This window comes from Gobio gobio, assembly GCF_949357685.1.
Source record: "Gobio gobio genome assembly, chromosome: 1".
In the NCBI taxonomy this organism is placed as follows: Eukaryota; Metazoa; Chordata; class Actinopteri; order Cypriniformes; family Gobionidae; genus Gobio; species Gobio gobio.
The window spans coordinates 6908743-6933378 of record NC_137097.1 but is presented as its reverse complement, the minus strand read 5'-3'; the positions used below and the strand labels follow the sequence as shown (position 1 = coordinate 6933378).

At 38.8% G+C, this 24636-nt stretch overlaps 2 protein-coding genes and 1 pseudogene across 3 annotated transcripts in view; 2 read left to right on the top strand and 1 right to left on the bottom strand.

Annotated features, from left to right (window-relative positions):
• LOC307143792 overlaps positions 1-24636 on the top strand; it is an 838852-nt pseudogene that overhangs the window by 355848 nt on the left and 458368 nt on the right. The window lies entirely within an intron of this gene.
• Positions 819-1577, bottom strand: LOC307127697 (ciliogenesis and planar polarity effector 2-like; the record flags this gene model as incomplete). The annotated part of the gene is made up of 1 exon (XM_079819105.1): positions 819-1577. One exon carries the CDS (start codon positions 1575-1577, stop codon positions 819-821), a length of 759 nt encoding a protein of 252 aa, XP_079675231.1.
• LOC307135485 (uncharacterized protein) lies at positions 19125-20526 on the top strand (the record flags this gene model as incomplete). The annotated part of the gene is made up of 3 exons (XM_079831983.1): positions 19125-19225; positions 19511-19610; positions 19669-20526. The coding sequence occupies 3 exons, from the start codon at positions 19125-19127 to the stop codon at positions 20524-20526; spliced, it is 1059 nt and encodes a 352-aa protein (XP_079688109.1).

Sequence of the window (24636 nt, the reverse complement as noted above, 5' to 3'; positions counted from 1 at the left end):
AACTATATTTCAGATATTAGCATCTTTAAAAAAATAATTGTCCCGTCGATTTTTGGCAATCTAGGGTGTGGCCTGTGTCCCACCCACCACCTTACAGGACACACCCTAGTCCTAACTCAAGGTGCTGACTTGGGGTGAACAGTCCTCTCTTCCCAAATAGCCAGCAAGTCCCGCCCAGAGTGCTGCACCAGAGCTAGGAGCCAATACGACAAAAAGGCCAATTCATCACAGATTTCGTATTTTAAAATAATTATATCTGGGTATTAGTTTTGCTTTGTCATTTGAACGTGTATTTGACATTGTTTCATTATAAATGTAACTATATTTCAGATATTCAAATATTTTTAAAATTTTTTAATTTTTATATTGTAATTTTTTCACCCTTTTTTGCATTGTGAAATAAAACCTATATACTAAGATGTAGTTTGTGAGCTTGTCAACTAAATACTTTGACCAAGTTTGGTGTTTTCTTCTTCCCAATGTAACATGATCCTCATATGACTAAATATTTCTTGTTTTTAATGTGTGAAAATATGAATCTGAGATATATTCACCTGTTGAGCTGTTCTCCATAGCTGCTACAGTAGAAGACAGTGCTCTAGTGTTCATGGTAAAAGCAGATGTCCAGTGTTTGGCTGCTGATCGTGTGAAAGTCTTCGCTGCTGCTGATCGAGTGAAAGTCTTCGCTGCTGCTGCTGCTGACTTTTTTTTTTCTTTTTTCTCTGTTATGTATAGTATTTCCAAAGCAGCATAGTCCATCCATAAATTTTGCCTTATACTGACCAACAGATGTGAAATTGATCTACAATACACACAAGCTATACAATGATCTCTGAGCCCGTTTCTCTGAGAGCAGCCTGTGGGGAGATGGAGACAGATGAAGCAGCCTTACAGTCCTGGTGCCACAGATGTTCTGCAAGGGCATTTAGGAGAGGCGCTACTTCACCAAGCCCCGCACTCACATCACCTCCCACTCGGAAGACCGGAAGACCACACACCTCTTGAAAATGTGTTATGTCACTCTCTGTCACGTCTGTGTGCATAAATAAGTCAAATTTGGTGCCAACCACCAATTTAACCATTGGATCTGAAGATTCTTTTATCCGTGATATCTGATTTGAAAGATCATCAAAGGAGCCTCGATCAGTGAAGGAGAACAGGAAAAGGATGGCATCCACCTGTTCCTTACATGACGGTAGCATGTGGTCAAATCTTCGCATGGCACTTTCTCCACAGTCCCAAAGCTCAAAGCGGAAAAACAGCACACGGCCACTGTCCTTTAGTCTCGCAGGCCAGAAGACCACTGTTGTCTCTATGCCTGTGTTCTCATTATGCATTTTGGGGAGATCGAGGCCAGCGAGACGAGCAGCAAGAGCACTCTTCCCAACTCCAGTCTTACCCGAGATAAGAACCTTGTAGCGAACGATGTCCACATTCATATGAGGAGGCATCATCGGCGCCTCCAAGAGCCCAAACTTTCGCTGTGTCTTCTTGTGCAGTATTTTGCTGAAAAACTCTCTGCTGTCTGCACAGCGGTGCCAATCCGCCACCAATATGGATCCAAGTGGGATAGCCATTTTAATTGAGCTAAATTAGGTAAATGAAGAGACTTGCGCTTTATATTATGATATCAAGTAACTTATTCTGGGCGAACGCTGCTGCTGCTGATTGTGTGAAAGTCTTCGCTGCTGCTGCTGACTTTTATACTGGCGCAGCTCGGAATGTTCGCCGGAATGTTCGCTGGAATGTAGCTCGGAATGCAAGCACTGTGACATCATGAGCCCTGTGATGTCACGCCGCGCAGTGGAGCCTCGATCGCCGCTTTCACAGATGATCAACTTTACAGCTTCATACAACATATCGTTTTGTTCATTTCACGGCTGTTGTGTGTCAATTTAAAGTATTGTGTGTGTGATATGCTTTATTATATTTCGCTGTTATAATGTGCATTAGTTTATTATGGCCATTGAAAGGAGATTATCATGTCTTTAGACATGCAGTGCTGCATACATTAGCTTGTTTATGATTAGTTGCTTATGTTGATGTCCTTTATGTATATTTAATTTGTATTTCTGTGTTTGTTTGTCAAATCGTTTGTTTTGAGGTATTCTGAAGTTGTAAATAACTCAATACTCATGCGTCTGGAACATGTCCATTCAGAGTAACACATCTCGACCCTAACAAAAATTAACCATGATTTTACTACAAATAAAAAAAACAAAAAAAAAACACATGGTTATTATAGTAACCACAAACTTTTTGCTACACTTCCATGTTTTTTAACCAGTTTAACCATGGTATTTGTATTAAAACTGTGGTTATTCAAATGGTAATCAATACGCCAAAAAAAACATGGTTACTATAGTAAACCCTTAGTTTATTTTAGTGCTGTCAAACGATTAAAATATTTAATCGCGATTAATCGCATTAATGCCATAGTTAACTCACAATTAATCGCACATTTTTATTTATTCTAAATGCCCCATTTCTTTTTGTCCCATTATTTTTTCTTATTTTAATGCTCTTATCAACATAGAAAAGTGGATCGGCTTGCTTTGTTCAAATGTTTGTTTTATTGAAAACAACATTGGCATACTGTAGTGTTCGATTTCACACCAACATTCTCACTTGAAGCAGTCATTCACACTTGGAGCAAATAATCGCTCACACAATGTAGCACTGTCCATCAATAAAAGGGTGAAAAAAATACTTTGTTGCACAAACAGCCCCTTCAACAGCCCCTTCTAAGGGATCAAAACAGGGTGATACAAAATAAAATTACAAAGTGCACATGCAAGGTAAACTAGGACTCCGCCTATAGTGCAGTTAAACCAGGGGTCGCCAACTAGTGAACTCCGGACCGCGAAGCCTTTTGACGTAATGAAACAGTTAACGTTGCAATGCTCACTGTTACTACGTTCACTTCAGACCCAGACGCGCGGTCAAGCATGCAGTGAAGAAGAGACTGATGGTGCGCTCACACCGGACGCGAATGACGCGACATGCACGCCGCTTAATTCGCGCCGCAGAATGTCTATTTGCGTCTTTGCATTGACTTAAATCACTCGCGCAAAACGCTTCATTCGCGTCCGGTGTGTAGGCTACGCACCATCAGAGCAGAAAGCAGCGCTCAAGACAAGCACTTTTAGTTGAAGACCCCTGAGTTAAACCATGGCTTAATACGTTTCTCATTTCGGCATCTCACGCTTGCCATCCACGTCTACTGTTTTAATGGCCGAAACAAGTGTGGGCAGCCGCAGCGTGCCTGATGTTTTGTTTCCGGTCTAGCTACACCCGGAGTGGTGTTGTAGTTTTTCTAACGTTACTAGTTGTTGCAACAGCATGTGAAAAAACTACAAAGTTTGTTAGACCAAAAAGAACGTTAATCTCGCGATAAAAAAATTAACGCCGTTAAAATAGGTTTGCGTTAACGGCGTTAATAACGCGTTTAACTGACAGCACTAGTTTATTTTCATACTGTTAAACTTAATATGACATGCCCATTTTGTTTCTTATTATTAATATTTTTAAATAGTTTGCTGGATATTCAACACGTGTTTAATGACTTTGGTAAAGTTGGTTTTATATTCACACATTGGGACTTTCGTACTCAATATCTCTCCATTGGCGCATGTGGAAAGATTTATATCAGTAAAGTATTCTTACCTGTCAGTCTACTACAAGCCATTTCTTCCTTGAAATATTTGTTTTTCAGATGTGGATAAAATCATTGCCTCCTATGGACTTGGTCTGCATTCCTGGGAACGCTTACAAAAACGTCATATCCATTTATGCCAAGGAATTACCCAAAGTGAGCGATGCGTTTGCTGCAAATGTGTGATTTTCCCCTCAATTGCACCTCCTGCACAAGTTGAAAAAATATTTGGGACTTCCACAACAGAGTAGCAATAGTAGTTATCCCCAACATGTTTGATGATGGAAAAAATGGCAGAAATAAGTGTTCTGAAAGTATATATATATATATATATATATATATATATATATATATATATATATATATATATATATATATATATATATATATATATATATATATATAAAGAGTTCTTATACTGAATCATATGCTAGTCAAATTAAAATCATATAGGATTTATTTACATTTTGTGTCACTTGTTCATGTATTTCATACAGTTTTCATATTTTTTAATAGGGAAATGGTGTGCTTGCTCTTTAAGCTTATATAATACACATATAAACTACATATAATTATCATACATGATTTCAGTCAATATTAAAATATCTCTGCATATACTAACCATATATGATTTCAGTCAATAACTTACACAAATTTGTGATGGAAACACTGTTATTTCAACACAAAGTGAAACACTCAAATTATATACTCCACATTAGTAATTTACAATTCCAAATTGATAACAAAACACACAAAAGAACCACAAAACACATTGAACACACTGTCATGGCCATCAATCATCAAAGAGACTTAAAGCGATAGTTCACCCAAAAATTACAATTAGCCCATGATTCACTCTCCCTCAAGTCATCCTATGGTGTATACGACGAATGAAATCAGAGCTATATTAAAAATGTCCTGACTCTTCCAAGCTTTTTAATGGGAATGATTCAAGATTTTGATGGCCATAAAAGTGCATCTATCCGTCATAAAAGTAATCCATCTGCAGGGGGTTAATAAAGAAGCGAAGCCATGCATTTTTAGTAAAAAAAACAAAACAAAACATATTTATGACTTTACAGACTAAAATAACTAGCTTCCGGCAGACGATTGTATGCATCAACTTATGCCAAAAGAGTGACCTTTGACCCGACACATGATGTATTGACGAACGAGGATACGCAGAGGATAGAGAAAAACAATACACTGGTCACAAATTAGAAGTTCACAATAAAAACTGCTCCCGAGGTGGTACTTTTTCAAAGTTCGGGAACTTTCGGGGGTGGGACTTGGGCGCTGAACATGCTGATTGGTTGAACTCACGCAGCATTTTATTTCAACCGGCATTTTTAAAAGTCTTTTGCGAGGATCGTTCAGCGTTCAGTAAATATCAGTCTTGCTCTTTCTGTCCGATGGCGCGCGTTCGTCTCAGCCATTGCACGGTCAATGTCCCTAATAGCTGATGATAACATACTTTGTCTTATTTTAAATCTAGCTTTACGAGCTTTCAGAATACGCTTTAGTATCAATGTTTGTCTCTTTTCCGCCGTTTTGTTAATGACCTCTTTAGTAAACCAATATATAACCAGCAAAAGCAGCACTGCTTGCATCTCCTCCACTTGTTATTGTTGCAGACAGTATCGCACAAAAATGATTACTGTCCGTCGCTGACTGGGAGGAGCAGTCGCGCCGCGCGCAGTCCTACATCACCGGACTAATTTGCCTATTCTTCTCAGTACTTTAGACCGCGGTGGAAACGCAGACAGCAGCATGTCTGGGGGGAAAAAGTTCCTGGTACAAATTGTTCCGGGTAATTTTGGTGGAAACGGGGCTATATTAATGCTTTATTCTGCATGACCTTATTCTACATCCCTTCCTTAATCCTACCCAATACCTAAGCTTAACAACCTTACTAACTAATGAGCAGTAATTAGGGGTTTATTGAGGCAAAGTCATAGTTTATAGTGAGAATTGGACCCTAAAGTGTGAACATATTTCCTATTGTACTGAACCCGTATTGAACCGTGAACCTGTAAGTGTTCCACCACCAATAACTACACAACACTGCTGTAAACCGAAATAGAATTTTGTTTTGCATAATTTATTCATTATGCCTATAACTGTAAACCTGTTTTAAAAGAATCTATATTATATAATAAATAAATTACATTCCAATATAGTTGTGCAAAATTATATTTGTATAAAACAAATATATTTAAAAAAAAATCTAATATAATTTATTTGACACAAACATTACTAAATTTGAAAACTTGCACTTACTCCACTAAAATGCCTTTTGATATTCATGCATATTAATTTTGGGATGTTACTTCTAATAAAGACACACCATGAAAGTGCACTTAATCAATTCTTGTAATAACGTTTTAATAATTTTACAACATTGATAAAATTCAAAAAGACTTTATTTCATATGAAGACAAAGCACAAAACTTAAAAAAAAAAAAAATGTTACATTAAAGATATATATTTATATATCATTTGAAATTTGTATATTCAAAATCAAGACAAAAAAAAAACGTTGACAATTTTTCAATCCAACCATACTAAACACAATACTGTACAAAATTGCTTATTTCTTCGTGTACAATAAACACATTTTGAAAAATATCTGTGAATAAAGTGTGTTGTACACACAATATGCTGTCAGGACTTGGGTTTGATCATTGCTCTTCCTGCTTTTTCTCTCATTTATGTTTCCCTGTATTATTCCACCGCACCACAGCCGTGCTCTTTTCTTAATCAGCACTACTGCACCGCTCTCTCACCTGTCTCTCCATTTAAGTTTCCCGCACTTGATTTCTGCGGCAGCTGCGCTGCATTATAATCAGGGCTCTTGCACACCTCTCTCACCTGTTTCTCCTCTCATTTAATTTCTCACACTATTTAGCTTCCTTCCTTCTCTGCCCGACTGTTTTTCTGTCATGATCTAACCTTTCAATGTGAATCTATTTTTGCCTTGCCAAATTTTGATCCTGTTTGGTTTTTCCTAGTGATGGGCAGACCGAGGCTTCGTGAAGCACTGAAGCAGTTGAAGCAAATGTGTCATATTGTTTCGAAGCTTCGAATCAATCTGACACCCGTCTCTACGGCGCCATCTAGTGGTCACTTCCATGTGTTGATCTGAAATACCTTGACAATGATCCATGTAAAAAAAAAAAAAATTTTAACATCTGTCTGACAAGTACATGATCTTGGTTTTGTAACCTGTAGCCTCGTCATTGTAAAGAACTATATATATATTTGTTTGTTATACAAAATGAACATTAATAAAATAAATAAAGCCACAATGTGTCACATTTGTCACAAAACATTTTTATTCAAAAATATGAATTGCTCTGCTGTTGAAGGACTCAGCTGACTTCTTTTTTTACATATAATTTCTCCAGCCTTTGAAAAAATCCTCTCACAAGGGACACTTGTTGCTGGCATGCACAAATATTTTTGGATGATGTAAATACATGGATGATGTATTGTTGCAGAAGGCTAGCTGCCTATCACAATACACACATCTCACTTTATTTGGTGCTTCCAAATGGAAATGCTCCCACACCACAGATGTACGGCATCTCTTGCGTGCAGACTCCATTTTTATATATTCAATTAATATATCTATCTATATATCACCTATGAATCTATATCTATATAATTCTATATATCTAACTTATGCTGTGCTATCTATCTGTCACTATCTAACTTAGCCTATATGAATGTGTCACTATATCTATACTATATGTCACTGTCTATACCTATCAGTCAATATATCTAATTTAAATCTAGCCTAAATATAACTAACCAAAGCGCACTATAAATCTCACTGCTATCACAAAATCACTGCTATCACAAAATCACTCTCCTCTCACAAAAACCCACGAGGTGAAGATGGATTTACTTCACTTTTAAACTGTGGTGAATTAGGTTTATACAGATGTGTGACTGTGTGGCTTGTTCCCGCCCCCTTTAATCAACGCAGTTTCGGAAGGCGCCACCTGATGAAACACTTTGAAGCTTCATTTAGCCATAGTCACGTGACATGGGTGTTTCGAATCACAGTTCGGAGCAGTGTTTCGAAACATCTGCGCTTCGGGATCTCGGCAAAGCCCCGAAACGTCTGTTTCGCGTCTGCCATCCCTAGTTTTTCCTAGTCTGATCCAGCCCTGCAGCTCAGTTTTCCCATCTCCTTTTGGATTTTGCCTTTTGTTATTGACTCTGTGCCTGGATTATTCTCTGCCCTGCACCTTGGACTGTGTCATTTTGCTGGTCTTGAACCTGCCTGCCTCTTGACCTCTCTTCCGGCTTGCCCTCTTACATTATTGCCTCACTGGACTGTCTACCTGTTGATGACTTTGGCCTGTCCTTGGATTACATCATCAGCTATTTCCCCTGGCTTGGCAGCTCGGCTGTCCAATGAAATAGTGTTTCTGTTGCACTGGCAAAATACAGGGAAACATAAATGAGAGAAAAAGCAGGAAGAGCAATGATCAAACCCGAGTCCTGACAAATGCAGTGTAACTTGGTGACATTTACAATAACAAAATCAAACATTCTAGGCTATTTTTCATGCTAAACAATGTCTAGCAGAATAGTCACCATTGACAATAACCAATTTAAAGGGGTGATGAATTGAGAAATCAAGTTTCCCTTGAGCTTTTGATATATAAAAGGTCATGGATATATAAGAATATCCTGTAAGTTCCAGAGCTGAAAACTTCCTTGTTAGTCAAAGAAAAGCTTTTATTGACACCAGACCCAGAAAACGACCAATCTCAGAATGTGCACGGCTATGACGTCTGAGTGTGGTGAAGCACCGCCTCAACAGAAGAAGAACAACGTCTGATTCTGTAGCCCCGCCCACCGACTCGTGCCACTAACATGACTGCTAAGAGCAGCATAGAGCTAGACAGCATCGAATTTATAAGCAATAAACATAGCACATAAGCTTTTTGTATTCTGATTTTTAAGCATTCGAATTCCAATATTATGAATGCATGGATTAACTTTATTTTTAATGAATATCCAGCTCACGTGGGGAAGACACTGCGTTTGTTCCTTCATTTCTGATCACGTATTCGTTTGTAAACGAGACTGGATTTGCAGACAGGATGAGATTACATGAACGAATGAAGCTACACACTAATGTGAGTAAAACATTTTTTTTATATGTGATAGTATTGCATTGCTACAGATAGTACTGATTATGTGTACATCTCTGACTGAAGCACCCTGTCACAGACTGGAGAATACTTTATTTGTGGTGTTCTTGGTACATTACTGTCTTGATGTGCGTTGTTTACTCTCTTGACTCGATGTTTGGCGCAATTCCGGTTACCGTTTGCCACACGCTGTCACTGACAGAGGGAGCAGAAGCTCATTATGCAAATCTTATCCAATCCTAGCTGTGGGCGTTTACTTCCATGTGTTCAGTGCGGCACACCCATCAAAACTGAGCGTGTCTTGAGAGAGCCTCAAAACCAGGTCAGAAAATAGCCTATTACTTATTCACTATGATGTTTTTAAATGTAAAAACCACGCAAACGTCATAAGTTGACCTCACATGACAGTATTAAACATTTAAAAAGCCAGTTCATGACCCCTTTAAAGACTTATTAGTGTGTGTATAAAATCAGCTGTCAACTAAAACATAAATGTCCCTGCAAAACATGCTTTTTTGTTTTTTTAGATGCATCTGTATACCAGTGATATTACTACATAAACTATAAACTTAGGTTTAATCCATGGTACACAGACAAAAAAACATTACACATCCTCTGCACTGAAATTTGCTGGACTACATTGTTCAGAGACATTAGCATTAGCATTAACAATTAGTCCTCGACACATTTCAACTCTTAACTTGTCGTGGCTCAAAATCTTTGAAGCCAAGGTATCTCCCTCATCCTTCACACATCTTTGCAAATGAAGCTCGTGATCCAGAACAAACTTTTGATTACCCGTACCAACATCAATGGTGATGTGTCCCCGAACTGTTGACCTAATTTTACTGGTTTTGCAGAATGCTTTGCAGTGCAAGCATCTGGTCATCTGAGTTTCATGATTCACAAAAGGCAAAGTGTGAAATTGTGGACAAAGATATTCCACGCGAACATCTGTACACTTTCTCTTTGATCTACTTGTACACAAGCACCAAGATCTCCAATCATAGACAATCGGCTCTGCACAGTTGTGTTGAGGCAAGGTTTCTCATGGACACATTTTCAAATTCATACCATTTTCTGATTTGTACAGGTATTTCGCCCCAAACAGACAAATACATGCTTGTTGTAGAATCAGCTACTGTGTGTGTAATTTGGACGTCATTTTGACGACTTCTGGTCACAGTGTCCTTCTGCTGAACAAGCTCCAAGATCTTGACTGTAGGTACAATAAAAATACAACACCTCTATACATTGTTAAAATTCATACACAACAAATAATAAACACAACTTCAGCCAATATATAGTAGTGAACGAGCCGCCGCTCTGTTCACTGTGCGCAGTGAATAGACCTCTCAGTGTGCGAGTAGTTTTGAAGACACCGCTCATTCCCGCGGGTATATAGGGCATTGCTAGGCGAGTACATGTTCTAGACTAAACTGGTAGGTATTTTTGGGCCGGTAGCCACCTCAGGGTAAAGCGGTTAGCATCTCCTCTCTGTGTAAAACTTCAGAGAGTGTAGGTTCAGACTGGCACATGAACTTCAGTTAGATCTACGTCCAGCTCTGCAGGGCTTCTGACTTTTTCTGCCCGAGTGCCTCCTCTCATGTGAGGCCGTCGCTCCCCCAAGCCTCGTGTAAAGATCTATGCTTGCAGGCTGGCCCTCAACTGCTATCAGATAGTAGGCCCCACCAGGCCTCCCTGAAGGTGGGCTCCCAGTTGCCAGTTACCTTGACAGTTAGCATGGATTGCTAGCAGGTAGTAGGCCTCACCAGGCCTCTCTGAAGGTGGGTTCCCAGTTGCCAGTCACCTTGACGGTTAGCATGGATTGCTAGCAGGTAGTAGGCCTCACCAGGCCTCCCTGGATGCGATTTCCTGGACCCCAGCCACCTTAACAGCAAGCATAAATTGCTATCAGATAGTAGGCCCCACCAGGTCTCCCTGAAGGCTTGCTATCAGATAGTAGGCCCCACCCGGTCTCCCTGAAGGCTTGCTATCAGATAGTAGGCCCCACCAGGCCTCTCTGAAGGCTTGCTATCAGATAGTAGGCCCCACCAGGTCTCCCTGAAGGCTTGCTATCAGATAGTAGGCCCCACCCGGTCTCCCTGAAGGCTTGCTATCAGATAGTAGGCCCCACCAGGCCTCTCTGAAGGCTTGCTATCAGATAGTAGGCCCCACCCGGTCTCCCTGAAGGCTTGCTATCAGATAGTAGGCCCCACCAGGTCTCCCTGAAGGCTTGCTATCAGATAGTAGGCCCCACCCGGTCTCCCTGAAGGCTTGCTATCAGATAGTAGGCCCCACCAGGCCTCTCTGAAGGCTTGCTATCAGATAGTAGGCCCCACCAGGCCTCTCTGAAGGCTTGCTATCAGATAGTAGGCCCCACCAGGCCTCTCTGAAGGCGAGCTCCTGGACCATTTTCAAACAAACTATTCCAAACGGCAACATGTTTTAAACTGTTCATTAAAGACCTGTACCCATCCATATCCCTCTCAACTGTTTACATTCATTTTACACATAACCAGCTTTATTTATATGTAGACCTTGTGAGTTTTGAAATTAACTCAGGCATAAATGATAATTTAGTCTGTAACATCTGACTTCAAAACACTTTTGTTGTTACATAATTAAGGGACCAGAGACTTCTACGTTTCAATGAGTCATATGTATTTCAAATCACAATTCATCCCGAAAACATTCCACATACATATCTGTCCTGCTGTACATGAACCACCAAAAAGGGCAGTCTTTTATAGTAGCATTTTGGCTACCAAGAGCTCAGTCCTTGTAGAAGTAGCATTGAGATGGAACAGTACTCAAGATCTATGCTATTGAAACCCCATCATCTTATGGCCGAGGCCCCCAGCGGCTGTTGGTAAGTTGAAGTATCTCATGAAATGAACACTGGATGCTAAGGACGTTGTCGGCAGAACGAAGACAATCAAATACTCCTTTGGACAGGTTTATAGTTGAGCTGTTTCCTCATGCTTACTCAAGGAACCCTCTGCACCAAACAAACAGATAAACTTAGTGCAACCATTAACACATTTCCCCATAACATATTTACATAAACCTTACCAAAACATCATATATACAAACAAAACAACGACAGTAGTACTCACATTTGAGTTCCAGAACTAGAAGTTCCTCAAAACCGGGTACAAACACAAGACAGCATTGTGGGTAAAGCTTCTCCATGTGGTTAACACATCCTTCCTCTCTCATCTTCTTCTTCTTTTTCGTATTTTACGGCGGTTGGCATCCAGCTTTATGGTGCATTACCGCCCCCCTCTGCTCCGGAGTGTGAATCAGATAATAGGTTTACAGACTAAATCACCCCCCCCCCCCCCCCACACACACACACACACACACACACACACACACACACACACACACACACAACACACCCCTATTAAACATTACCCTTCACACTTTAACCCTCCTACCACTTTGCTTCATATCCGATTAACCACCCCAGTATCTCTCAAAAATTTCATAAGAATACTAGCCTGCACCCTATGACCCTTGCTTAATAACTCTTTTAATGTTAAGTTCTTCACCCCTATTTCACTCAACTTAGTCCTCATCACCTCTCTCTGATCATTATACCTACTGCATCTCAGAACTACATGCTCTACTGACTCCTCCTCCCGGCATCCCTCACACATTCCATCCTGATGCTTCCCTATCAACTTAAGTGTTTTATTTAACAAACAATGCCCCAATCTTAACCTAGATATCACCTCCTCCTCCCTCCTATTTCCACTTCCTACCCATGTATTTTTAACATCCCTTTGAATTCTATACAAATGTCTTCCCCTCCCCATCCCATCTTTCTTGCCACTTTTGAATTATTTTCCCCCATATCACACTTTTGACCTCCGACTTACTAAAGCTTACTTGCATTTCTATATTCCCTTTTGTTAATGCCCTTTTTGCTAGTGTATCTGCCTTTTCATTCCCCTTTATCCCTACATGTCCTGGAACCCATATAAACTTTACCTGTCTTCCTTGATTTACTATTCTCGTTAATGATTGCAATACCTCATATAGTATATCTTGACGACTTTTGGAATAAAATGACCTTAAACTTACTAAAACTGAAGATGAATCTGAACAAACCAATACTTTGTCCTGCCCCACCTTTTCCACCCATCTTAATGCAATTAACATTGCCAGCATCTCCACTGTATATACTGCTAATTTGTTAGATGTTCTTCTATTTATTCCTACTCCTTTATCTGGTATTACTACCCCCAATCCTGTTAATTCTGTCTCTGGATTCTTAGCCCCATCTGTATATATTTGAATATAATCATTGTACTTATCCTCTACTCTACTATTAAATACTCTTTCCAGATTTATATCCTCCTTTGCCTTCCTTTTTTCCTCCAACACAAACCAGTCCACCACAGGCCAAACTAACTTCCATGGAGCTATCTCTGGGAAAACTACCGTGGGGCTTATCTTCATACCAAAAACATCTTATTCTTTAGCTACATCATTTCCAATCCTACCAAAATTCCCTTTTTGATTTCCCCCCCACTCCCAGCTCTCCTGCAATACACTTTTAGTGAGATGTGATTCATTATGCCCCTGTAAACTAGCCCAATAATTTGCCATCAACTGCTTCCTTCTTAACTCTAACGGTAATTCTCCCATTTCGACCTGAATGGCTGACACTGGCGTTGTTTTAAAAGCTCCGCAACATATTCTGAGAGCCTGAGCCTGTATTACATCTAGCTTTCCCAAATGAGATTTTGCTGCTGCTCCAAATAGTATACTCCCATAGTCTAAAACTGATCGAATTAATGCCACATACAACCTCTTCAATGATGCTCTACTAGCACCCCATTCTCTTCCCCTCAAGCATCTCATCACATTTATTACTTTTTTCCCTTTATCCTCCATTTTCCTTATATGGTCAGCAAATGTCAATCTAGAATCCAACGTAACTCCCAAAAATTAAAAATTCCCAACCCTCTCTAATTCTCTACCATACATTTTTAATTTCATTCCTTCCTGTATTTTCTTCCTAGTGTAAAAGACAGACAGAGTCTTTTCAGTAGAAAATTTAAATCCCCAATCGTAGCCCCAATCTGCCACTTCATCAATAGCATCCTGAATTTTCCTAAATACAAATTCTACATTCCTACCTCTCTTCCACAATGCCCCATCATCTGTGAACAAAGACCTTCCTATGTCCACTGGTATTCTCCTAAACACATCATTAATCATAATAATGAATAGTAAAGGGCTTATCACACTCCCTTGCGGTGTACCGTTTCCGGTTATGTATTGTTTTGACATTTCTGTCCCTATCCTCACTTGTATTCTCCTTCCAGAAAGAAAATCCCTGACCCAGTTAAACAATTTCCCTCCTATCCCAATCTTATTTAACTTGATCAATAATCCCTCCTTCCACATCATATCATATGCTTTTTCTATGTCAAAAAACACTGCTATTACTGTTTCTTTATTTGCTTGTGCCTTTCTTATTTCAGTCCCTAATCTTATCACTGAATCTATTGTGCCTCTTCCCTTCCTAAATCCACTCTGACAGCTATCCAATACTCCTCTTTTTTCAATTACATATGTTAATCTTTCTGCTATCATCCTTTCCATTATTTTACATATATTTGAAGTAAGAGCTATCGGTCTGTAACTACTAGGTTTAGTTGGATCTTTACCAGGTTTCCTTATCGGGATCACTACCGCTTCTTTCCAGCTATTTGGTAATTTTCCCTCCTTCCATATTTTATTGTATACCTCCAACAGCTTCAAAAGTGATACTTCCCCCAGTTGTTTTAACATAATGTAACAAACTTGATCCTTTCCCGGAGATGTAGGTTTAGCTCTTTTAATTGCTCTGACCAATTCTGCCAAAGTAAAAGGCTCATCTAATTCACTTCCAAACTCTTCTTTCCTACTTAACTCATGCATATGCTGATTCAATGTTATCAGTCTTCTCCTTCTCCCTTCTACTGTCAGATTTTTGACCTATGAACCTTTATGAATGATTTAGCCATTATTTCCACTTTCTCCTTATTTGAAACTGCTACTTCCTCTTCTGTTGACATAACTGGATACTCCCACTGCCTCCTGTCTCCCCCCATCCTTTTAATCATTCCCCACACTTCTCCCACCGGTGTTGTTCTTCCTATTCCATCACAAAAATTTCTCCAACTATTCCTCTTTGCCTGCCGAATTATTCTTCTAACCACTGCCTGGGCCTTCTTATACAGTATTAGATATTGCATACTATGTGTTCTTTTAAGCATTCTGAAAGCTTTATTTCTGTCCCTTACTGCTTGTTTACACTCTTCATTCCACCACGGCACCAGACTTCGATTTACCCTATTACCTCCCTTAGGGATAGCTTCCTCTGCTGCCATAATAATTGCAGAAGTTACCTGTTTATTAACCTCATCTATCCTTCCAGCCACATCCACCCTTTTCATTGCTCCCTCACTCACTTCCATAAACCTTTCCCAATTGGCTTTGCCAAAATTCCACTTAGGAATTCTAACATTTGGACCTACTCCCAATTTCCCACCCACTGTGCATAATACTGGGTAATGATCACTCCCCACTGTAGTTGCTGTCCAAACTTCCCAATTACTAATTCCTGCCAGAGAACTCGACACTAAAGTAATATCTATTGCTGACTCTTTCCGTGTTAAAACATTTATTCTGGTTCCTCGACCATCATTCACACAAACCAATCCTCTTTCATCCATCAAATCTTCGACTACTTTACCATTAGTGTCTGTATATAAACTTCCCCAAATTGTACTATGAGCATTGAAGTCTGAACACCATATTACCCTATTCCTATCCTGCCCTGATATCTTTAGTAGCTTATCTATTTCCAACCTCTTACACGGATTATAATAATTAACAATATTAATTGCCCCACCTCTATCCCACAGCTCCACCACTAAACACTCCTGGGCCCGTATTCATAAAGAATCTTAATGCAAAGAGTAGCTCCTAGTGACAAAATTCTAAGAAAATTCTTAGAAATGTGGGCGTTTACTCTTAAAATTAACTAAAAAATCCTAGTAAAGAAAAAAGTAATTCAGAAAGCATCTTAACCCTTAAAAGAGGTCTTAAGATCAAATTTGTTAGGAGCACGGACGAGGACTTTTAAGAGGCTTAAGAGTTTCTTTAGCAGTGGAGAAAATGGCAGAAAGACGAAGGGGGAGAAGAAATGTGTTGCAGACAATGGATGACAGTGACTTAATAAGACGCTATAGATTAGATTGTGCAGGGCTCATGTTTGTTGCATTAAACCCAACTTTCAAACAAATTAAATAGACATGCCAGCAATCAGTGTAATTGGAAAGAGTGGAACAATGTTTATAATTCTAAGCCAATCAAATACCTTATAGGAAATTAACAGCATGGTAAATAATAAAAGGATTTATATAGACTAAAAATTTTTTTTTTTTTAAATTTACTACATTTTTTTATCGTAAGTGGTCACAATCAAATTATTTGATCTCAATTTAAACAAAAACACATGCAATTCCCATAAAACCAATTCATTTTTTAAAATTAAAATAAAAAAAACTAAATTTAAATTATTTAAACGAGCACAAATTAATTATGCTTAATTTAATCGGGCCATAATAATTTTTTTCAGTGTACATATATATAATGTGTGTGTGTGAGTGAGAGAGAACGGTGATATAGGACAATTTGCGCTTGTAATTTCAAAGTCAAGGCTTAGAATAGACCCTATACTTAAAAGCGCTCCTTTTTTCCCCTTTTTGGACAACCAACCAATCACAGTCTTTTCATACGTAGCAACGGGGTCAGCCCCGCCTCTTCACTAAGATAAAAGTTTTTGCATTTTCCTTGCTCAGAGTTGCTCTCAGATCGGTCCCGAATAGCTCTTAAGCTAAGACTCCTACGTAAAAGTTTTTAAGCTAAATTAGGAGTTTTCTGAGAGGACTCTTAGAATCTTTATGAATACGGGCCCTGATCTTTACTTTTCTTCAGTACTCTGAAAGATATACCCGTCTTTATGAATATTGCACATCCTCCTCCTCCTCCCTCCCCAGTATTCCTATCTCTCCTTATTGCTGTATATCCATATATTATGAAATCTAAATTTGGCTTCAACCACGTTTCTTGGATACACACTACATCTGGCTTCTCATCCAATTCATTAAAAAAATGTTTAAACTCCTGTCCATTGGCTACTAAACTCCTTGCATTCCATTGTATAATAAAAAACATTAATATTAACCAACCCATGATGACTCTTGACTTGACTGATTAGTAAGGGTCTCCCTTACCTCTTCCCATGACAGTCCTACTAGTCCTAAGTGATTAACTGCTGCCTTAACCACCAATTGTATTTTCTCATTTTTAGATTTTACTTCTGCTGTACTATTTATCACTCCAGCTATAAATGTTACAAGTTCCCTTTTACCCACATATATTCCTTCTGGTATACTTTGTCGTTGCTCTTGAGTGACCATATCCTCTACTTCATGGATTTTACTATCCCTCTCCTTTGTTACTTTTACAGTCTCTGCAAATGTAATTTTTCTCTCCACTCTAATCCTTTGGATATTTGTCTCCCGTCTCATTACCTCACAACCACCATACGCCACATTATGATCTCCTCCACAGATACCCCTGCCCCACACTTCCCATATTCATGATCCCCTCCACATCTTGCACATCTTCTCTGCCGGTTACAATTTTTTGCAGTGTGACCAAACCTCTGACAATTAAAGCACCTCATTGGTTTTGGAACATAAATCCTCACTGGATAACTCATGAACCCCAGGAAAATCCTCTTTGGCACTGCTTCATCCTCAAATTCAATTGATACCGTTTCGCTGTCCTTTGCACTTCCATCCCTTGTTGTTTTCATTCTTTGAACACTCACAACTTTAGCTCCCTTAATATTTTTCTTTAACTCGTCCGTTGTTACACTCAACGGCACCCCTGTGATCACTCCAATCCTCCCTTCTTTCCTCCTTATTCCCACCCTTCCACTATTTTCCACTTTACATTTTGCTATTTCCTTTAATTTCAGAGATTTCTCCATTTGTCCAGCATCTGCACACCTTACCAATAAATTACCATCATTAAGGATTTTCGCAAATTCAATCTCCCCTATCTTACTTGCCAGAGATGAAGTTAGCACAAATGGGCTAACTTTCTTCATGATCTCCTGTCCCTTTTCATTAAATCGAATCACAACCTCAAATTTCTCCTTAACTTCATTCTGAAACATCTCCTGTCTATCTTCATCACTTTCCGACTCCCCTTCATTATCACTTCTTACTCTTTTGTTCCTTTTATCTTTATTATCAATCATGCATCCCCTCTTTCCCACTTCAGTTCCTTCATTTCTCCCTTCGTTATAATCCATTTTCTCCCACCGCCCTACCTCTGATCCATTCACGGAGCAGTCGTGCTCCACCGCCTTTCAATATGATCCAAAGTTGTCAATCCGGATTACAAATCAAAACAAGTTTCCCACTCCACTCGTATGTTGCAACACCCTACACCGACGACCCTGTTCCCCAAAGACACATGGCACACATGAGGGCTTAAATACACAGACTACTGATGAAAAGACAAGGGACACCTGTGAACAATGATCAAACTATGAACCAATCAGAACATAGGTGTGTTCGACATCGGCTGCGGCATACTTTACCACAGCTGACGTGAAATGAATGCAATATTTGGCAATACACAGATGTTTCAGAGACATTATTGTCATGTAATACTTTACTCAGCGTGTGTTTGTACAAGAATAAAGTTCAACATTTAAGCCTACACTATCAATGAAGTATGTTTTTATCAGTTTTATTTTGATAAACATGACAATATAACATCGCGATTACATAAAAAGAGGTTTTACCGTTATAAAAAACAGATTTGTGAGCATTCGTGGAGCTGAAGGTTTTAGAATAAACGCGAAACACACGTGATCGCTGTCATGCGGTGAATCTGGCCAATCGTGGAACAGCTGTGTTGCTGCACCGGATATATTAGCCGGCTGCTCTCGAATCGCTCTCGCGGCACAAGTCGGACAACATTTCTAACCGGCATGCACTGCTCTAAGTCAGCCACTGATCGCATCGCCACGCATCGCTGGGTGAAGTCGAACAAGCCTCATGACAAACATTAGGTGTGTTCGACATCGGCTGCGGCTGGATGGAGCAGATCGGCGAGAGTAGCCGCGTACAGGCGGGGAGGAGCTGCAAACGGAGACGTGAAGTCGGACACTTTCTGCTTCCCGTAGTGATGCTGCATTTACGTCAGTCATGGCAGATCACGTGGCGTTTGATTGCTTTATCGCAGACGAGCTGGAAGCGATAGAAATTCCATTCTTTTTGCATGAAATTGAGCCCAATGAGAAACGAAGGTGAGTAAAGGTTCAATTTAATTAGTAGGCCTATAATTTTTTTATAAACAATATACGTATAAACAATTTAATTTTTGCTAGCCTATTGGTTTAAATATAGATAATTATTCATTCTGTTTACTCAAAGAAATAATGGACTTTTATTCCTATTCCAACACTCCTGTATACCCTACTTATTTGATTAAAAGCCCAGTTCAGCATAAAACATTGAACATTACATTTTAACTACCTGTGTCTTCCTTTACATGTATATAGTGAGCACAGTTTTCTTAATGTTATATACAGAATGGTTCCAAAAATCATGAATTTTGTGGAGGACGTTGTCCCTCTCTACAGTCCCTCAGAATTTAGAGGGCATTTCAGGCTTTCCAAAGAACAAGTGGAGGTGTGTACAATATACAATTACTTTAATTTATTACAAGTGTTAGCATGTACTTGTGCAGGATGTCATTACCACCCTTGGTCCTGTTTATATGAATTTACAACAGACCAAACTGCCACTCACAAACAGTGTTCTTGCCTGCCTTTGGACATTGGCCAATCAAGAGTCATATCGTGGGGTGGCAGATAGATTCAATATCTCAAAATCCACTCTTGCCAAGCATCTCCATGATTTTTGTTCTTATGTCAATACATACATGGCCCACCACATTTCCTGGCCCAGAGGCCAAAGGCTGGAGATGTCAAAGTTAGGGTTTGACGCAGCAGGTTTCCCCAATGCTATATGTGCAGTGGATGGGTGTCACATTGCTATACTGAGACCCCGTTGTGATAATCCCATAGCATACATGAATAGGAAACAGTTTTATTCTGTAAATTTAACTGGGTTTTGTGACAGTCAGCGGCGCTTCTGTCACATCAGTGTGGGTCACCCTGGGAGTTGGCATGATGCCAGGGCATTTCGCTTCACAGAGGTTGGTCGTGTTCTTGATGAAGATCCTCATTCCCTTGTTCCACAGGGAATGCACATAATTGGGGATTCTGCCTACCCCCTGTTGCCTCAACTTATGAAGCCTTATAGAGACAATGGCCACTTGTCTGCTAGACAAAGAGGCTTTAACAGAAAGCTCAATGCTGCCCGTGTGGTCATTGAGCATGCATTTGGCATTCTAAAATCGAAGTTTAGAAGGCTCCAATGCATGCATATGAGAAGCATTTCAAATATCAGTTTAGCGGTCTCTGATACCAAATTAAAAGTCGCGTTCACGTGCATAGAAATTTACATAGAAAAATCTATTCCACTGTCCCAGAGTCATCCATTAGTTCTGCTGTTTCTTCAATCTGCCATAGATCAGCTTTAAAGAGAGAGAGAGTACACCAACAGATGAAATTCCTTTGATCATTAACTCTCACACTCATGACACACACACTGTTAAAAAAGTGTACAATTACAGTAAAAACGGTCCAATAGCAACAGTAACAGACTATAATAATCCAAAATAGTATATTACCCTAACACATGTTAAAATAGGACAAATTACACAAATAATGTCAATAACTATTGAAAGTTCATTAAGATTTCCTTAAAAAAAAAACTAGAACAATCATTACTTGTAAACATTATATACCCATAATCAGGTATTTAAAATACTCAACTTTATGTCCACAATTATATATAAATATATATATATATAATTTTAGCTTGCTATATGTTTTTCCATATATATATTTTGTATTATCTCTTTGTTTTAGTCTTGTACACTTTTATTTTATTTTATTTTTTTACAAAATATGTATTGACTTGGATACAGTCGCTTTACATCCTTTTTTTATTTTCCAGAGATGCTTTTAGAAATCTAGACTCGCTGGATGGGTGGACCGTGTGCAATCCACAGCAATGGCGATGAAATGATGGAAACAACTGTGGTGTTGTTGTTTGCACAGTGAGTGGACAGAGATTTATGTTTGTTTGTTTTTCTTTTCATTCTTTTTACATTAATTAACATTTATATAATGCATACTATGAGACTTTAATTGGAATCAGTTTACAAGTAAATCCAGTATATTAAACAAATGCTCTTTACATTTCCGTAGGTTGCAGAGATGGAAGCAAAAGGTCTCAACATGTCTTCAGAACTGCTTTACGCTGAACAGCTGATTCACTTCCGAGTTTACCATGCCTCCTGTTTGGTTCAAAATATACAAACTAAGGTAAAGCAGAGTCTCAAGCTCTTAATTGAATAATAGTGGCATTTTCTCCTATATATATGTATTGTGTACATGTGTAATATGAATGTCATATAGTATGTATGGTCCAACATGTCCTCCAACCAATACTCCTATATAGGTCATTTGTCACTTCCCTGAAATACGACCCATAGGAGTGTTTACTAAAGTTGCGCCTCTATCGACAACAGGGCACTTTCCTTTTAATGCTTTGTTTCCTTTTATTTGTGTCATATCATGTGATCATGCAATCGTGGGTTCGATCCCAGGTATATGCACTATACATCACTGGGTAGATTTAGGGGTGGGGTGGGTGTAATTGTTATTAAAAAAATCAATTTGAGTCAATTTTACCCATAAATAATTTATTAACATATTACATTTATTAAATAAATACACCAATCACACCAATAATTAAATAAATGTGACTTATATTTTGTATCAGCGTATCCATTCTCTGTGACATTTACATGCATGACTGTTGGAAGTTTTTGGAAGTGAACAATTCGAAAAATATTATATACTTAAAAATACTGCATGTTTTTTTTTTTTTCAAAAAGTTTTAAAAACTTATTTTGAATTAACCATTTCTTCACATTGTAGGAACTACACAATGGTTTGACTAGTGGCACAATAAGATCAAACAGGATGTTTTTGCATAAACATCCAACATTTTCCCCAAAGCTGAAGTTGACTGAATTGTCCCCCAATTTGTCCACTTCCCTTGCACACAGGAGGAGCTCCAAGTGGTTGGGGATGGTTTTGCTCGCTTGGCTAATCACCAAGCATTTGGCAAGGCAGCAGGGGCAGTAGACGACTGCAACATAAGAATAAAATGCTGTAGCGAATTAGCTCTGGGGAAATATGAATAATTATTCATAACTCCTTATGTTTTTCCTTATGATTAATTATGAATATTCAAATCAGTTAAATATATTAACTTGACGTAGCTACGTTAACATTACAGTCAATCAGTTAGTCCTATGGACGTTCAGTATTGATTATTAATTAATTCTTAGAAAAGGATGTTTTTCATGGCTACAGAAAAATAATTATTTCTCTTAATTTATGTATGCGCCTATAGAGCACGTAGCAAGATCGATCATTTAAGAGACAATTTGTTTGCAGGCAGGGAGTCAGGACCAAACATATGTTGTGCACAAACTTTAATAACTAAATCACGGAACAAGACTACACTAACATGAAACATACATACACAAACATACATGACAAGAGTTAAGGTTAAAGTGGTTGGAAGGGAAAGGGTCAGAATAGATGGATGCATCTATGCAGAGAGTCTAAACCTTGTAAAGAACCCTCCTTAATAAACTTAATAAAATGTGTTCATGCGACGAACAACCGTATTAGTCCAAAAAAACAAAAATTGAGATAACCATGTGACTTGAATGTATGTGTGCCACTTTGTATACAGAATCACTCTGGGGGGTGTTCGCGCGACCAAAACTCTGTATTTTAACATTTAAAATAGTCTCACGCGGAAAAACCGTTTATGTCCACTAACGAAAAATGGAGACGCCGGTTGCTTTCATGTCCGCTGCGGACATTAATAGGCAAAACCTCGGCAAAAAAAGGAGAGCGAACGTGAATGAATGGAAGGACAGAGCAAGGAAGTATTTGAGGAATGCTGGGAAACCCTATGTGAACCGGAGAGGAGAGCAAAAACAAGGAAAAAGTCCACCAAAAGAGGTGAGTGAAAACCCGTATACAAAGTATCTACCTAAAGTTAGCGGTTACAGTCAGAGGGGCGTGTAGGCTCTGTCTACTACAGTTCATATAGCTCACTCTGTTTAAAGGATCATTTCATGAATGGGTCGAAATGAAAGCTGAGAAAATTAGGATTCAGGGGACGTTTTAAACATGTCTGTACTCCTTATAACCACGGAGAAATGAATCGAAACGCTTTAGGTGCGTCTCTAACACCAGCTCAGCTGCGTCATTCATAGATTGTGTTATACGTAACGTTACTGCTGGCAGAATTGTATACATAAACAAACATAATATGTAAATATTATTATGTAAATTCATCCCCAATCTTTAAGATGTTTAGAGTAGAATTTGATTGCTTTATGTCTTCACTGAAATTGGTAACAAAAATAAAATAAAAAGTCATTGACGTGTTTAAAATATTTTGATATAATTTTTGTATCCCGTTACCATTTAATGCAACACGTTGTTTTGTAATATTGTATGCTATGTTATGTTTGTTACTTGTTATTTAATAAATAATAAAAATAAATTAAAAAAAGGTAATAAAAAAAAAAAATGCATTGATTGTGTAAGCTGATATTCTAGCAAGTAACCTTAATAGCTGCTAATAGCTCTAGTTTTTATAGCTAAAAAAAAAAAAACGCTAATGTGACTTTGTTTCTGTTAAGGGCAAGGTGTGCAAGGAGACGTGTCCCAGGCAGTGTTCAAGCCTAACAGATGAAAGAAAACTCCAGCTCTTCACAGAGTTTTATGCTGTCTCTTATGAGAGGCAGCAGGCTATCATTCTCTCTGGTTTGGAGCAGGTAGGCTAACTTAAGCAATTCATGACCATATCATGTCAACAGTATGCAATGCATTACAATGTAGGCCCATGAAATAACCAGTGAATTGAATACTACTGTATGCCTTCAATTCACTAAGACTGCACATGTGCTTGATCACTGTAAATGTTAAATTTTGTGAGGATGGATGAAGGATGACCAGCATCAAGTAGGCCACCAAGTGCATTAAAGACCACAGCGCTTTGATGCCCTAAAAGGCACACACATGGCTTGTTCATTCTCCTAACCAAAGCCTACTCACATACTTAATGACCTTAACTTGACAGCATACGACGGCTAGCCTGCTACGCTATGGTAAATGTATTTTTTTTTCTTTTTACTTCTAGCACAAGGTGAGTCGCAGACGACCACGTGGGCCTGACACTGAGAATACTAAGAGGAAGTACACCTTCAAGTACAATGTGCAACAAGGATGCCAAAGACTTGCTGTTTGTAAGCTTACATTTATGTCCGTCTTTCAACTGAACAACAGTCGCCTACAGGCAAGTTTTCTATAGCCTAGCGTTTTCCGTTTAACTTTTCATTACATGCATGATTTTAATTAGATACATTGTCCATAACATATTTATTTAAAGTTACATATCTTTGAAAAGGTTATTCAAGAAAAGTTAGGCAGTCAGTCTGAGGGAACAGAGCAGGTAGCTAAAGTCAGGTCTCCATTAGAGGACTTCAGAG